Consider the following 16625-nt stretch of genomic DNA (forward strand, 5'->3'; position numbering starts at 1 on the left):
GCAATGAGGCCGTCGGTGGCCTTTGATAGGTCACTTCCACTCTCAAGCCTGAGTTTCTTCCTCAGTTGACAGCAGACACCGAGAGTGCCAGCACGGCTGGCATGTCATAGCAGGCATGCAGCCGTGAGCAAGATCAATGGGGTCTGGGGCCAGAGGGGAGCTGGGAGGGCTCTGGGGAGTGGAGGCTGCTGGGAGCACACTGGCCAGGCTGGCCGACCTCCATAGAAAAGGGACCCCGAGGCTCCATACTATTAACTGAGCTTTGAAAATGACAGGAGGTGGGGAAGGGAAGTGGGCACAAGGAGAGAAGCTGTGACTGAAAGGCCCTCGGGCAGGAAAGAGCCTGGCACATTTGAAGAACTAACAAAAGTCCAGACAGCCTAGAGTCCAGAGAGATGAAGGGAACACAGCCCCAGGGGAGGCACAGCCAGCTCGCACAGGTCTGAGGCTCCCCTGTGAGCTGAAATCTTCCAGAGGTGGTGAAGGGATTGGCGGTGCCTGATCAGAGCTGCCTTCTCTAGCTCTGGCAGCAAGCCAGAGAATGGATGGGGGGCCGGGCAAGAGGCTGGTGTTGGGGCAAAGGAGGTGAGCAGGCAATCTGCAGACCAGCAAAACACAACAGCCAATGCACAAAGGAAAAGAGGCCCAGCTTCCCTTGCAAACAGAACATGCAAATCAAAACCACAGTGAAATGCATTCACACCCATCAAGTTAGCAACAGTGGAAAAGCTGTCAATACCTTTTTTTGTGAGAACGTGGAAAAATAAGTTCTGAAACTGTGAAAGAGAACAATTTAGCAGAATCTAATGAAGCTGAGGATGTCTCCTCAGAAATTCTGCTTCTAGGGAGGACCCCATGGGAACTCATACACACACCAAAGGAAATGCATGTAAACGTATGTACTAAAGCTTGGTTTGTAATGCAAAGAAAAAAAAAAAGGAACTAACCTAAATGACCACCAGTAGGGGTAGATGTGTGAATTTGGGAAAGTTCAAACCATAGAATCTGTACGCAACTAAAATAAACTGGAGCCACCTGTACTAACAGAGCAAGCTAAATCTCAATATATAATGTTAAGTGAAAAAAGCAAGTTGCAGGCTTTGAGAGTCACTTAATGCAAAATACTGTGTATCTTCAGACATATGTATGAGGATACTTCAAAAAGTTCATAGAAAAATAGAATTAAAAGATAATACAAATCTTTCCATGAACTTTTTAAAGACCTCTCATCTGTAGCAAAAACATAAAAAGATAAATGGGAGGACACATACCAGCTTTACAGCCATGCGTACCCCTAGAGAGAGAGGATGGGTCTCAGGATTCAGAAAGTCGTAAAGAGTGTTACAGCAACACCTACAATATTCTCACTCTTTTAAAAAGTTGATGCATTTAATGGCTAATATTAGCATATATAAAATTTGAGCAGTAAATGCATAGGTATATTTTACAAGATTTTCTACCCTTTTATATGTTTAACATTTATTATTAAGAAAGTTTGGGGGACAAAATGGTAATTCAAGTAATCCAGGAGACAATTCCACAGGAATGATCACAGTAGGGATGAAGAACGGGGCAGGTGGGGAGCAGAGGGACAGGATATTGGATATGATAAAGCAGAGATGGGAGAGTCAAGGATGTCACTGGTGGGGACAGCCAGAAGGTGGTGGTGTCGAAGTGCCAGAGTCACCCAGTAGAGCTGTTGGGGCAGTTGATCCCAAGATGTGTTCTAGGGGGAGAAGCAGCTACCTGTGCATGACGATTCAGGCATGGAGTAAGATCACCAAAGGAAAGGGAGTGGAAGGAGAAAAGGGCAGCCTGAGCAGCACTCACAGCCAGGCAGAGCAGGGGAACGCAGCAGGACGTGGAGAACTGGGACTATCGGTACATCAAAACAGCCAAATCTTGAGACACAGAGGAAAATGTTCACCATGAATTAAACAGACTGAAGATTACTATTTTTAACAGGTATAGTGTTCTTACAGTGAATAAATAAGAAACACTAAGATTTTTATTACCACGTAGGTAAACTACTTGAACAGACAATTCACAAAAGAGGAATTAAACGTGTTAAAAAACACATGGAAAAAATTTTAATCAAAGAAATGAAGCTTAAACTTCTCTCCTATTAAATTGCTGGTGTGGTGGTTTTGAATTTTGTTTTTAGTGACTTGTTGCTGGTAGGGGTTGATAAAGTGCATTACTGGTGACAGTATACATTTGCACACTCTTTTGGAAAGCAGTTTGGCAATAGGCATCAAAGGCCTAAAAACATCAGTTACTTTGCTTGCATCTAGTAATTCCACTTTGAGTAAATTCTGGAAGGGTGAAAAAGCTTTATGCCAAAGATATTTATATTCACAATACCAAAAAGAAAGAAATAACTGATGTGCAATAAACTAAGTAAATGATAGTCTCTCCAAAGGGAAAAATATAGTTATAACAGAACGTGTTTACTAAGTTTATAATAAAATGAGGAAATGCTCACTTTATAATATTATAAGGAATAAAACAAGATTTTAAATTATATCTGCAGAATGATCTCAACTACACACTTAACAACTACACAAAACTTATATATTGAAAACATATTAGAAGGGAAAACACCAAAATGTTAAGTGGTTGAATTTTTTTCTTGTCACTTTGCTTTATATCCTATGTTTTCTATATAGAGTATGAATTTCTTTAATTAATGGATTCACATGCACATTTTTTATCTGAAGAAAAATTGGTATTAGGGCTTTTCACTCAAAATGGGGATTTGTGCATTGTTTGGTTATAGTGAAGTATCCAGCGAGGTAGGGTCCAGTTCCCCCTGCTTATGAAAAGGAGCACGAAGACCTGGAATAGTGGATGCCCTGATGTCATTGACAAAACATGACAAAAAGTCATGTGACTTCTTCACTGCATCAGGTTCGGGTTCAGCTTCAGTTTTTTTATATTTCCCTAAGGAAGGCAATAGACTTGCATTCTTTACCACATTTCCTGAGAAGAGACAGAAATAATGAATGAGAGAGTGGCTCAATAAACCATCAAGTGAAGGGAACGTAGGGGATAAACCCCCAGCAAGATTACAAATAGTCTAGCCCCAGGCACACAGCTGGGCTTTGCAGGGTGCTGCCTGTCCAGCATGGCAGTCAACATGCCACATGTGGCTATTTAAAATTACATTAAATTAAACTAATTTAAATTATTTAAATTTTAAATTATTTAAATTTAAAGTAAATTTTTAAAAATTTAAAGTTTAGTTCCTCGGTCACACTAACCACAGCCTCAGAACAGACATTTCCATCACTGCAGAACTTCTGTTGGTCAGTGCTAATGGAGAAAATTAAATGGCTTATCCCACATGCAAAGATGGCTCGACATTATAAAATTATAAAAGAGATGCACATTAACAGACGAAAGGGAAAAATGAAATCATCTCAATAGATGTAGACAAAGCATGCAGTGAATTCAAGATTTACTCTTTAAAAATAAACACGCCAATAATAGACTATGGAAAAGTGTGAAGAAAAAAGAACCAGTCATAATAACAATAACAATCAAAATCAAAACGTATCCAGGAATAATTTCATTAAAATATGCACCCATACCTTTGTAGAGAACATTACACGTCATTATTAAAGGAAATAAAACTCTGAAGCAAAACATGGCAAGATGTTAAAATTCAATTTAGGCATTTGTTATATTCTCTGTAGTTTCCTGTATATTTGAAATGGCTTATTATAAATTTTAAAATACAACATAAAACTATATTTAGTTTGCCTTTCCAGTCACTTGTGATACACAACAACTCTTAACATCTTCTATCACAAAGAGCTGTAACTGCCAGAGAGCAAGTGTAGGTGCTTTACCTGCATTTAATAGTCATCATCACTTGTTTACTGTTACTGTCCCCAGGCTCCACACTACTAGACTTTGGGAACAACAGTACCATGATGCCCAAAGCCAGCGGTGGTTGAACTTGGAGTGTGGTCCCAATTGCCTGCAGCCCAGGTCAATGCGTGTTGTGCTACCACAGTGACACCTAATGGTCAGTGTGAGTACTCACATGCACTCTTGGGTCTGAAGGGCTGGGGACCAGTTGTGCTAAGTGGCCTGTTACTCCTAGTGGCAACACGTCAAGTGGTGATGCAGCCCTTTCTCCTTCCATGGCCATTTATAATTTCTTTAAATCTGCACAATAACAGACCACTAAAGAAACACCGCTTACTTGCTTTGACATTGAAATCATTGACAGCCTGAGCGTTTTGTCCTTTAAAACTATTGAAAACCAGCATCTTCGTGGAGCACTAGTTATGTGCAAAGCATGGTTACAGAAGCCACGGAGTGTCTACTGGTTATAGCCTCCGATTAGTTTTATCATTTACCTGGATAACAATATAAATCGCCAACATTTTGTGCAGTAACACTGACACACTGCACTTGGGGCTCCATTTACAGTATCTCAGTCTTCTCAACGACCCAATAAGTCAGATGCTCTTTGGGCCCATTTTACTGATAAGAAAACTGAGTGAGATTCAGAGAAGCTAAGGTACTCTCCTAAGGACATACAGCAGGTGGTGAGCTTTGCACCTGCCTTAGGACAAGGCCAGTTTGCTTAGCCACAAAGCAAGCAGGTGGCAAAGAATCCCATCTAATCACTGCTCACAGGTACAGGGGAAAGAGCCCTGGATCGGTCCCCAGCCTTCATCGCTAGAACCCAGTACTTACCAACTGAGTGACCTTGGGGAGGGTACCTGTGTGAGCCTCACTTTATTTCATCTATAAAACAGGGCGCCCATCTAATCACTGCTCACAGGTACAGGGGAAAGAGCCCTGGATCGGTCCCCAGCCTTCATCGCTAGAACCCAGTACTTACCAGCTGAGTGACCTTGGGGAGGGTACCTGTGTGAGCCTCACTTTATTTCATCTATAAAACAGGGCTCATAACCTACTCACAGCATCGTGAATTAATATGAAAACTACATAATGTAGACATGAGAACTTTTTTTGATAAATGCCGACACGCCACACAAATGGAAGGGTCTGTATTGCAATATTTTCCTCCCCAGTTTTTGTTAACCATGTTTAGAAGATTCTTCTTAGAAATGACGATCTTTACTCAGAAAAACTTCTGAAATTTTGCTTACATATGGTCTTATGAGATGTTTGTGCACTTTGTGTGATCATCTAAAAAGTCAGTCATTCCTGACTCATTTTTATCAACTGTGATTATTGAAAAAATATTTGTTCTGGCTCTTATTTTATGAGCCATTTCGGAGGTCGTGGAGCTGGGTTAGGGTGGGGTGGGATTCATGAAGAAGGTTTGAGTGTTTATTTCGTATTTTTTCCATTAGTATTCAATAGCCTTTTCCATAAACCTCTTTTTTAAAAAATGAAATAGGTCCACTGAATAAATTGATGATATTGGTACACTAGGATAGGTTTGGCCATGGAAGATGTGGTGTGATAAAAGTGATATTTGTCATAGCAGATGAAATAAGGTACATGTATATAATTTTTATAATCAATATGGTGTAAAATAAAAGCAAGACATTCTTGTCATTATTGTGATAGTGGCTGCTGATGGGAAAGTATGGGTTTTCTGTTTGGCCCTGGGAGAATGTTCCTGAGTTGCACAGGGCAGGAGGCCCATGAGTCACCCTGACCTCAGCTCCTGTGAATTGTCACAGAGGGGATCAGAACCCACATCTCTCTACAGGGCGTGGCTCCAGGACTCGGAAAGTCTTCTTGCCCTAAACCATCCTCCTGCCTCCAATCTTCCTTGAGAGCAGGTTTTGACAAGGACATGAAGGAGGATGGTGGAGAGAGAATGGGGTCAGCTAAGGGCCCAAGTGCATTGTCCCAATGTCACTCTCTTAGCCAGGACTGGTGGTGACCCAGCCCTTGGCAATTTACCTTATGATGCGTTTGACGATCATGAGGCAATAGGCAATAACCCCAAGAATGGGCCAAGACAGCCAAAGCCTGTGACTCACAACCACACCCAGATTATAGCCACCAAAGTGCCCTCTTCTGGGCAAGATGGGGCTGTGCCCTCTTAAGCCCCCAGGCCAGCTGGCTGGCACCAGATAACCCAGGAAACCACAGGAGCAGCTGGTTCCCTCCTGGTGCCAGCACACTGGCTCCCGTTCAACTCTCGCTCGGGGAGAAGCTTTAGCAAGATTCCTTTGATGTCAGAGCCTGAAGGGACCATGGAACACCAGTCACCAAGGATTTCCAAAGTGTGGTCCTCACACCACTGAGAGAGGCAGGATGATTTGGGATATTATACATGCCAGCTCGCTTGCTTTTCTTTCTTTCTTTCCTTTTTATAACAGCTTTATTGGGATATAATTCACATATCATCCAATTCACCCATTAAAAGTATACAAGTCCATAGTTTTTAGTATATTCACAGAGTTGTGCAACCAACTCCACGATCAATTTTAGGACATTTTCATCACCCCAGAAAGAAACCCCTGTACCCTTTAGCTATCATCCTCTTACCTCTCCCCAACACCCTCCAGCTTTAGCCAATCACTAATCTACTTTCTGTCTCTAGAGAAATAGCTTTAGTTATATATTACTTTTCAGGTATATTGGGAAAAAATGTAGCTACCATATGAAACCAGGACATCACAGACTCTACAGCTTAGGAAAGTGCAAGATAAAACTAGATATGTGTAAAATCAATTAAGGAGAGCTACCAAGACTTCCCCAGCAGTGATGGAGAGTTCCAGTTGCTCCATGTCCTTGCTAACACTTGATATAGTCTTTTTAATTTTAGCCTTTCTAACACATGTGTAGTAAGTAGTATCTCCTTGTGTTTTGGTTTGCATTTCCCTGCTGACTAATAATGTTGAGCATCTTCTCATGTGCTTACTGGCCATCCATACCTTCTTTGGTGAAGTGGCTTATACAACATTTTAATTGATTTGTTTGTTTTACCAATTATTGAGTTTTAGGAGTTCTTCGTGTATTCTGCACACGCATCCTTTAGCAGATATATGCTTTCTCAATATTTTCTCCTCTTCTGAAGCTTGCCTTTTCATTCTCTAAACAGTGTCTTTCAAAAAGCACTCCAATTTATCAACTTGTTCTTTTATGGATCATGCTTTTGGTGTTGTATCTAAGAGATCTTTGTCTAACTCAAGGTTACAAAGATTTTCCCTGTGTTCTTCTAGAACTTTTATAGTTTTAGGTTTCACTTTTAGGTCTATGATCCACCTCAAAATAATTTTTATATATGACAAAAATTTTTAAAACGATTCAAATTGTTTTGTTTTGCATGTGGTGCAACTGCTCTGGCATCATTTGTTTAAAAAGACTGTCCTTTCTCTGTTGAATTATCTTTCCACCTTTGTCCACAATCAGTTGTCCTATATAGGGTTTGCTTTGGTTTTCCACTCTGTTCTCTGGAGCTGGTGGGAGCCTTCCCCACAGATGAGAGGCGACAGCTCTCGTTGCAGGGGCAGGTGGGCAGTTTGCTCAAGGGTGGAAGTGGTCTTTGCCCTTGTCTGGGTCTCAGCCCACCGTACCTCACATCATCCATTTAGGGAAAATGTCATTCGTTTTCTGCACTGTAGTCCCTGCCCTTCTGATGGAGGCAGTTGCTGGCTTAAGTACTTTGCAGCAGCCAGCCCTGTAGGGCTGCCCTAAGCCAGCTCCCTCCAGCCCTGCAGCAGCTGCGGCCCTCTCCTCGAAGCATCCCAGCTCCCCAGAGGTCCCAGCTGACAACCATGCTTTCCACTTCATGAAGAAAGTCATCCTCAGTAAGAAATCCTTACACTTCTTGCCTCACTGGCCACTACTTGTTGAGACCCATGTCAGTGCCCACACTTCCCCCACCCCCGAGAAAGAGCTGGCCTTCCTGTCGCATGCGACACCACCCCCCACGCCCCCCGGCCTCCCCTGCAGGCCACAGAGGGCTTGCTCCATCCTGTTTGCAGGGTTGCAACTTCCCCCTTTCTGCTGACAGTGAAACAAGCTTTTCCCTCAGGAAATAAGTTTAAAAGTGGAAAAACGTTCACCCCTGTACTTGGCTTCCTATAGCCCATATCGTGCCTTTTTTCAACTTCAACTCTATCTCACCCAAGAAGCATTTTAAGAAGTTTCTGCCAGTGCCACAGACAGACCAATGAGCAGAAAGATGAAGGAAACACATCTAGCACCTGGCCTCAGCGCTTTGTCTGAACTATGGCTTTTGTTTGCAAATAAAAGAAACTCTGGACTTAGTTTAAACAGAAAAAAGAACTTTATGGTCCAACCTGACTGAGCCACCTGCTCCTGGATGTAGCAACCAGACCTCAGGCAGAACTTGAACCCAGGCCTGACCCTCTCTCCTGCACACAGTCACGTGGCTCAGGGAAGCTGACCACATCCCCACTGCCTAAGACAGGCTGTGTTTGGCCTAGGCCAAACTTGTCGCCTGACCCTTGCCGGTGACAGTTCAGAAACCGTCTTAGCTTTGATTTCTAACTGAAATTTAGCATTTTCTTCAATTATGAATGTAGGCAACGAACCGTAGTGATATTTATTAGCGGTACCTGTGGCTTTGTTGCTAAATCACAAATATTTTCATGCCATGTTATAGTTGGTACAGACATCTCAAAATATCACTTATGTTCATCACTACTTTGAAATTACATTAGTAATTCATTAGAAATTACATTAGTCGTTAGTCATGACAAGGTCATACACAGCCATTAGAGCTTATTATTTAAGGCACTTAACACCAAGGCCAGTATAGTACCATAACCAAAATTTGTCATTCAAATGTTTCAATAACAGTATTTCTATTTAATTAGGGTCTTTTGTATTCTTAGAATGGTCTCACCAGATGCCAAAAAAAAAAAAATTTTGTTAAAGGTTAAGAACCCGTTCACTACAGAAGGGAAAAAAGGGGTGAAGAGAAATGGGACCCCCAGCATCGCCACAGTGCTGTGTTTGTCCCCATGTTTGCCCCCTCCCCTGGACTGCAAGCTCCCTAAGGGGCTGGGGAGGGGGAATCAGAACAGCAAATAAAACACAAACCAGAGCAGACAAGCAATCAACGTGATTTTGATTCTCTCTTGCACTTTCCCAGCGTTTCCCCTCTCTCCCCACACCGGCTCATTCCCTGTAATAACTTACCAGAAGCAGCTTCAGAGCTGCAGGTGGAATCACGTGTCCACCACACCTACCTTCTGGGGACACTCTGCAGTAACTGCCCATCTGCTTTCACAAGTACTAGGGCGGGTGGTGGCAGCATTATGCACGTTGCAATGGGGATGGGGATTTGAGAAGGAAGCAAAGATGGGATTGGGGGTTTCCTTGTTGTTTTGCTGAGAGGTGGGGAGGGCTGGCAGAGGCAGAAGCTGAGAATGGGCCTGGGAGCCCGGGTCCCCAGCCCCTGTCCCCTGCCCGCCCAGCCCAGCCTCAGTTCAGTCTCCCAGCAAAGGACAGGGAGCAAAGAATTACAGGTGGACCCTTACAGACTTGTATGGACTAAGCACATATTTTGAACAGCTCTCTTTTCAAACAATTATTTCTAACACCCTTTATGCTCATTAACAAGGTTCTAGCATCTATAACAATCATTAAGTGCCCTAAGGTTGGCCTCTGGAGAGAGAATTCCCCATTAGGGTGTCTTCAGATGCTACCCAACCAACCTTTGGGTGTAGATGAGAGTTGCTTATATACACGTAAGTAACACTACTATTAACACAGAATTATTTTTAAAGTAAGTTACCATAAAGACAATACAAAATTGACCTTGGGCCAGTTGCTTCTCTGCACCTCAGTTTCTTCTTCAGTCAGACAGAAATCACAATGGTCCCCATCCCAACGGTGGCTGAGTGGCTGTGTGTGTTGAAGGGGGTGATACACAACAGCACATCCAGGCAGAACGTGGGTGTGCGATGCACATGAGCTTTGTTTTGAACTAGAAGGTAAGCTCTGGGAGGGCAGGCTTTTCCCCAGTGCCAGGAACAATGCCGGCCGCACAGCAGAGGCCTGCCAAAATGTGCTGGATAAATGCATGAACGAACCAGGGTGGCTTTTCAAAAACCCCTAAGCTCACAAAATGGCCCTGGGGCCACAGCCGTCCCCTGGCCTTGAACAAGTGAATTGGCCTCCGTGGACGGGAGTCCCCTCAGGACCTCAGAGTTTCCTCCATACTCTACCATGACATGAATGCCTCAAGTCGCACACTAAGTACACAGCCCTGAAAAGCGGGCTCCAACACGGGGACTCTAAGTTACTGGGGCTCTCCCTGCCTGCCCCCCAGCCCTTCTTCCTACAAACCAGCCCAGCTGACCCTGGAGGGCACCACGGCCCTGGCCGTGCTCACAGTCTCTGTAACAAGGCTAATCATCAGAATAAGTAATACGAACTTATTCTGCTCTTCCTCAGCCCCTCGGCAATGGGGGGGCAGGAGCCTGAAAGGTGGGAGAAGCCAGGCTGCAGGACCACAGCGCAGCGAGACAAGCCACTCGGGATATCCCCAGGGACTGCTAAAAGGGGTTACAGGCCAAAGAATATGAGAGCCCCGGTCCAGGGTGTCCAGAGGATAACTGTCATCATGTATAAAATATGAGGCTGAGCCCCAGCCAGGGTGTAAACCCTGCGGCAGGGTCCATGCGGTCAGGTCTCAGGGCGGAAGAAATAGGGGATCCGCTTGGTACCGCGGCTCCTAAATCACGCTGGGTAAACAAGCAGAGGAAAACCTCCCCAGGGCCCCAGGCAGCGCGGTGCCAACGAGCCAAAGGTCAGCAAAGCCATCCATCAACTGCCTTTGCACCAAACAGATCACGAAGAGTTATTTTGAAAATGACTTGGCCAAAAAAGTTTCCCTGGGGCTGAATCAACTCAAAGAGCAAAAACAGAATGAGAAAGTCCTTCTGCCTCGTCCTCTCCCAAGAGGGAGGCCATGAGGCCCAGGGCCAGGCACCCGCAGCGAGGGCTGCCGCCTTGCACTTGTGACACTATAATCCCAAGTGTTCGTCATTATTAGTGTCAGTTGGCCAGTCACTCAGTGTCAGCCAGTGTCAGCCAGTGTCATCAGTCAGTCAGTGTCAGTGAATCAGTGTCAGTCAGCCAGTGTCAGTTAGTGTTTGCCAGCTACAGTGTCACTTAGCCAGTGTCAGTGTCAGTCAATTGGTGTCAGTTTGTGTCAGTCAGTTGGTGTCAGTCAGTGTCAGTCAGTTGGTGTCAGTCAGTGTCAGTCAGTTGGTGTCAGTCGGTGTCAGTCAGTTGGTGTCAGTCAGTATCAGTCAGCCGGTATGTCGGTGTCAGTCAGCCAGTGTCAGTTGGTGTCTGTCTGTCAGCCAGTGTCAGTGAGTGTCTACCAGTCAGTCAGTGGGCGTCAGTCAGTCAGAGCAAGCATGGCGTTCCAGCATTCACCAGGCTTCTGTGCACTGCCCCCATTCACCTTTCTGTTTATTTACCCAGCACCTCTCCTGTTTCTGGACACTGGAATAGGTGATTCATTCTTCCTTGAGGACAGAGAGGCATTGGCAGGAACTCAGGACAAATTAATTACCGAGCTGGGTCAGCCCCCAGCCCCTCTCTTTCAGCTCGGCCGCCAGCTGCAGGGCTGAGCTGCTGTGATCCCGAGAGCCTCCTGAGCTCTCGATGGCATCGGTTCAAGGTCACCTTTGGACTCTGCAGAGCCTCTTCCTCCCTGATGGAGGCTTTTGGTGGTGTTCCACCGAAGTGCTCATCTGGCCACAGTCCAGGGATTGGCAAAATTAACAGGACACCTCAAGCTCTGCAGCAGCAGGTCCTCCATGCTCCTCCCTGGAGGGCTGTGCTGCCTGCGGGTGGCAGAGCCGAGGTTTCCTAACACAGCCACTCCCCTCTCAAATAGGACCAGAGTTGAGGGTGGGGGAGGTGGGGCAATTCTGAGCCTTGGCCCAGGACCAGGTTTGAACATTGTGTGGGCATGAATTTTGTCTGCCTAAACAATGTCCCTCCTTTGAGAAAACTGCTCATCTCCTCTCCCCTGGGACCCCCCCAACATTGTGGGTTTGTGGAAGAGGTGACAATCACAATATATGCCCTCTTCCCAGCCAGAGTTGGGCATGAGACCCTGGCTGCACCAATCACAGTACTTCCTTATCCCACAGTGATTGGCCCAGGGATAGGCACATGACCCAAGCCAGGCCAATCAGAATCCTTCCCTGGGATTTTTCTGAGGCTGCCTCTTGAGTTCTTTAGCTGGAAGGATAGGTGCTTAAGTCCTCCAGCAGAATGGCTGTCATGGTATGGGGAAAACCTTAGAAGGATTGAACAAACAGGGCTGGCCCCGTGGCTCACTCGGGAGAGGCCACGAGTTCGGATCCTATATAGGGATGGCCGGTGCGCTCACTGGCTGAGCGTGGTGCGGACCACACCGTGCTGAGGGTTGCAATCCCCTTCCTGGTCAAAAAAAAAAAAAAAAAGAAGGATAGAATAAACAAAAGGAAACAGGTGCAGAAGGAACCAGACAAGAGTCCTGACAGGGTTTTGAATCCCTAATTTCAGTCAGTCCCTTGGCTGCCTCCACCCCTGGCCTCCTGATTACTTGGTTTTGTGAACCACACCTGTAGCCAAAGAACCTGGCCTAATACAAACTAGTATAATTGCTGCCCATTTTAGACCTACCCTACTGACATCTCCTACCCATTTGGAAGTGGACGATCCAGTGTGTGGTTTGCCCAAGCCCTTGATTTCTCCCTTTAGCCTCTTGCATCAGGGTGGGCAAATGTCTTAGTCCGTTTTTGTGTTGCTATAACGGAATGCCTGGGACTGGGTAATTTATAAAGAAAAAAGGTCTATTTGGCTCACAATTCTGTAGGCTGGAACATCCCTGATGGGGCAACTGCATCTGGTGAGGGCCTCAGGCTGCTTCCACTCCTGGCAGAAAGCGGAAAAGAGAACATGTGTGCACAGAGGTCACATGCGGAGAGAGGAAATAAGACAGCGGGAGAGGAGGTGCCAGGCTCTCTTTAACAACCAACTAAGAGAGTGAGAACAAACTCACTCCAAGGGAGGCCACTAATCTATTCAGAAGGGATCCACCCTGTGACCTAAACACCTCCCACTAGGACCCACCTCCCAACATCACCACACTGGGAATCAGATTTCAACATGAGTTTTGAAGGGGCAAACATATCCAAACTACAGCAGCAGGGAAAGCCCAGGGGACCCCTCTCAGTCCCCAGGTGGACGCAGTGGATAGACCCTCAGGTAGAGGCCTGGGGACCAGCACCTCCGGATGCTCATGGCCTTTTCCAGCTATAAAGTGTGTGCATCTTGGGCTCTGACTTCTTTCTTGCAATATCTTGTTACGAACACATTCTGGGTGTTAAGAATGTTCTCTTGCTTGTCTTTTAGGTTAGTCCACACAGGGCCAGCTTCACAGGTGTGTGACCACGCAGTCGCACAGGCCCTGCACTCGGAAGGAGTCCACATTTGGTTTCATGCTCTGTTGTCGCCATCTAGAAATCCTTAATCATTTTTGAACATTCTTGAACATTTTTTAATATCTTGTGTCTCTGTCATTCCTTAATGCTTCTTCCCCTCCCTCCCCGCATGGTCTTCTCCCCACCCCACCCATAGGTGGACTCTTCTCCCAGAGGCCGCAGCCTCTGTGGCCTGGTCTGAGCTGTCCCCACGCCAGCCGGCAGCTGGCTCCTCGCTGCTCATCTGAACTCTATGTAAAATCAAAGCCGGGATTCATTTCATTTGGAACAATGCCAACGTGGGTGGCTTCTCTGGCTTCTACCCGTCAACCCCCAACATCCTGCAGTGCTGCTTCAAACAGACGGAGGCTGCTGGGAAAGCTGCGCTGGGCAAACCCAGGACAGCACTGGGCTCCTCCAGATTGAGCAATTAAGAACTCTGCCGCAGGTGTAAACAAGGAGAGTGGCTTAATAAGATTGCTTCGTAGCTCCATAATGAGAATTTGCAAAGTCTAGGAAGCAGGCAAGCAGCCTGTGTCCTTGGGAACACCCTGCTGAACATTCAGCAAAGATATAAGGGGACCTAAAAATTTTGTAGAAAAATGAAATTAAAAGATAATACAAATCCCTCCATGAACTTTTTGAATCACCCTCATATGTCCTTGCTGTGGGCCTCAGAGCATCTCCTGGAAGAGATGGATTCTAGCTCCTCACATGCCGCCTCCCCCACTCAGTGATGGAATAACACTGAAAAGAAGCTGCTGAGGGCTGACCCGTGGCTCACTCGGGAGAGTGCGGTGCTGATAACACCAAGGCCCCGGGTTCGGATCCCATATAGGGATGGCCGGTTCGCTCACTGGGTGAGCGTGGTGCTGACAACACCAAGTCAAGGGTTAAGATCCCCTTACCGGTCATCTTTTAAAAAAAAAAAAAGAAGCTGCTGAAAGTGCCCATGACCTCAGGCTGCACACCCGCAATGTTTAACATGAAAACCCAGTCTGGGGGGAGAAGCCAATAGGAGAAACTGATATACAATTTGACAATAAAGAGTCCGGATGGGGTAAAAGTGATTTATTTTTGGAGCACAGTAACAGCTATGAAACTAGAAATTTTTCATTTACCCGTCCCATCCATGTTTTTGTGTCACAAAGACATACTAAGACTTTGGAAAAATTCCAAAGGGGATTACACTTGAAATGTGCTATTTCTTCACTTTTTTTTTTAACTTGTCTTAATCAAATAAAACAGCTTTACAGCTTACTAAACTCAAACTTGACCTCAAAGGAAGCAGTTTAAACATTTCCAACTGTATTTCCACATCAGTAGACAGAAGCAGAGAGACAAAAAGTGGCTCTAACAGACAGCTTGTCTTGTCAAAAGGAAAACATAGACATACACACACATACACATCATGAGGAAGATCCCATTTATGTAGAAAGAGTGGGTTCTCTTCAGAACTAGGGCCCGGAAATGACAAGGCAAAGTTGTGGGTGCAGGGTCTTCTTTGGAAAAAGGAGGTGAGGAACACATCTGGCTCAAGCCATACTAAGATGCTGCTTCAAAAAGAGGAGTCACAGGGAGACCCAACATCACTGCATCTCCAAGACACACCGTTTACTGTAATGAGAGGGCTGGGACCCCGTTCTCCCTGGGATGCACCCTGAGCTGTGCCCACAACATATGCAGCCTAGTAATAAACTGAAGAGTGTCTCTCTGCGCTGGCCATACGGCAGGGGGCTGGCGATTGGTTTTCCACTGGGTAGGACCTAACACTCTTCCTGAATGGTAGAGCTAACAAGTTTCCTAAGGAACAAACGAGCCACAACCCATTGGGCTGGCATCCTAACCCAGAACGGGTAGATGCCACCCGGAGATGCCAGGACCTCCTGAGGATGTGGCGGTCCACGCTCTGGCAGCACTGTCTCATTTCTCACCCATGGCAAATGGGTGGGCCCTTTCTCCCCAAAACACAGGGCAGTAGCTGGCCAGAAGGAGCAGCATTGGGAAGGTGGCAACCAACCCCCATGAGCCAGGCTCATCCCAGTTCTCCACTGACCCACCTGGAGGCCTCTGAGCAAAAGTCCTGACTCACAGGCCCCAGGCTCCACCAGAGAGGGCCTGTTCTGGAAACTGTCACGATGGAGCAAAGTGGTGTGTATGTGTAGTGTGTGCGTGTGATTGTGTACGTGTGTGTGAGAGAGTGTGTGTGTGAGTGTGATATTTGTGTGTGAGGGGGGGAGGGTGTCCAAAGGGGTGGAAGACCTGGAAGCAGGGCTGCAGGACAAAGTACCCCTGCCACCCCTGCTCAGCCCAGTCCAGCCACACAACTTCAGAGTGACAAGTGGAGCCCACACATCAAGCCTGGGCTCCCCTTCCATGTGAGGTTAGCAATAGCTGGCATGAAAACTTCCAGATTCCAAAATCTCCCCTATCCACCTGACTACATATTTGATGCGGTGAAATTCAAGACCATTTACCAGTCTTTTTCAAACTTTCAACCATGACCACATTGAGTTTACATGGGCTACCGAGGATATGTGGACAGACACGTCTACATAACAAGAGTTTCACTCACAGCCTGATTTCATGGAGCATGCTCTGATATTTCCTATTCTGTTGTATCTGTGGTGGTGACCCACTAAATTGATTTTGTGACCTACTTGTGTATTCCACTTGCAGCTTGACACAAAGAGCCATGGACTGTTTGGGACAAACCCTTGGAGCTGTAGTGGGTCTTCCAGCACATCAGAAATCACTCCCTCCATGAAAGCGGGTGGACCTCCATGCAGCAGGCCCTATTGGGGTACCATGGGGTACCCCCTGCTAAGGATGAGGAGTCAGGCTTCCCTGACAATCTTTAAGGAAAAGGGGTCCCACAGCGGGCCGACTTAGGTCCAGGCTGGCAACCACCGGCCCACCCGTCCGACTTGCAAGGCCAGACTAGGCCATTCCTTGCAGCGACGTGAACTAGTCCCCTAGGGCTTTCCCAGCCTTGCACCAGCCCTTTGGGATCTCTGCACGAGAACGATGAGCCTGGCGAGGTCGGAAAGCTCGGGGAACGAGGCCATCACGCGGTCCACCAGATCGGGCGGGAAGATGCTGCAGAGCGTGGTGCGCACCCGGGCGCGCGCGTCCCCCTCGTCGGCGGCGGCCGCGAACCCCCAAGGGCCCCCAAAGGCACCGTCGCCCCAGACCGGATCCACCCAGGCCGAGCAG

The 16625-nt window shown here is 46.5% G+C and overlaps 1 protein-coding gene across 1 annotated transcript in view; it reads right to left on the bottom strand.

The window, feature by feature from the left end:
* Window positions 1-16384: 16384 nt before the first annotated feature.
* ZC3H12D (zinc finger CCCH-type containing 12D) overlaps window positions 16385-16625 on the bottom strand; it is a 20930-nt gene continuing 20689 nt past the window's right edge. Inside the window, exon 6 of the mRNA XM_008575986.1 lies at window positions 16385-16623. Coding sequence (XP_008574208.1) covers window positions 16385-16623 — 239 coding nt within the window. The remainder of the gene's footprint in view (window positions 16624-16625) is intronic.

Source organism: Galeopterus variegatus, unplaced genomic scaffold (genome assembly GCF_000696425.1).
Source record: "Galeopterus variegatus unplaced genomic scaffold, G_variegatus-3.0.2 Scaffold1270, whole genome shotgun sequence".
NCBI lineage: Eukaryota > Metazoa > Chordata > Mammalia > Dermoptera > Cynocephalidae > Galeopterus > Galeopterus variegatus.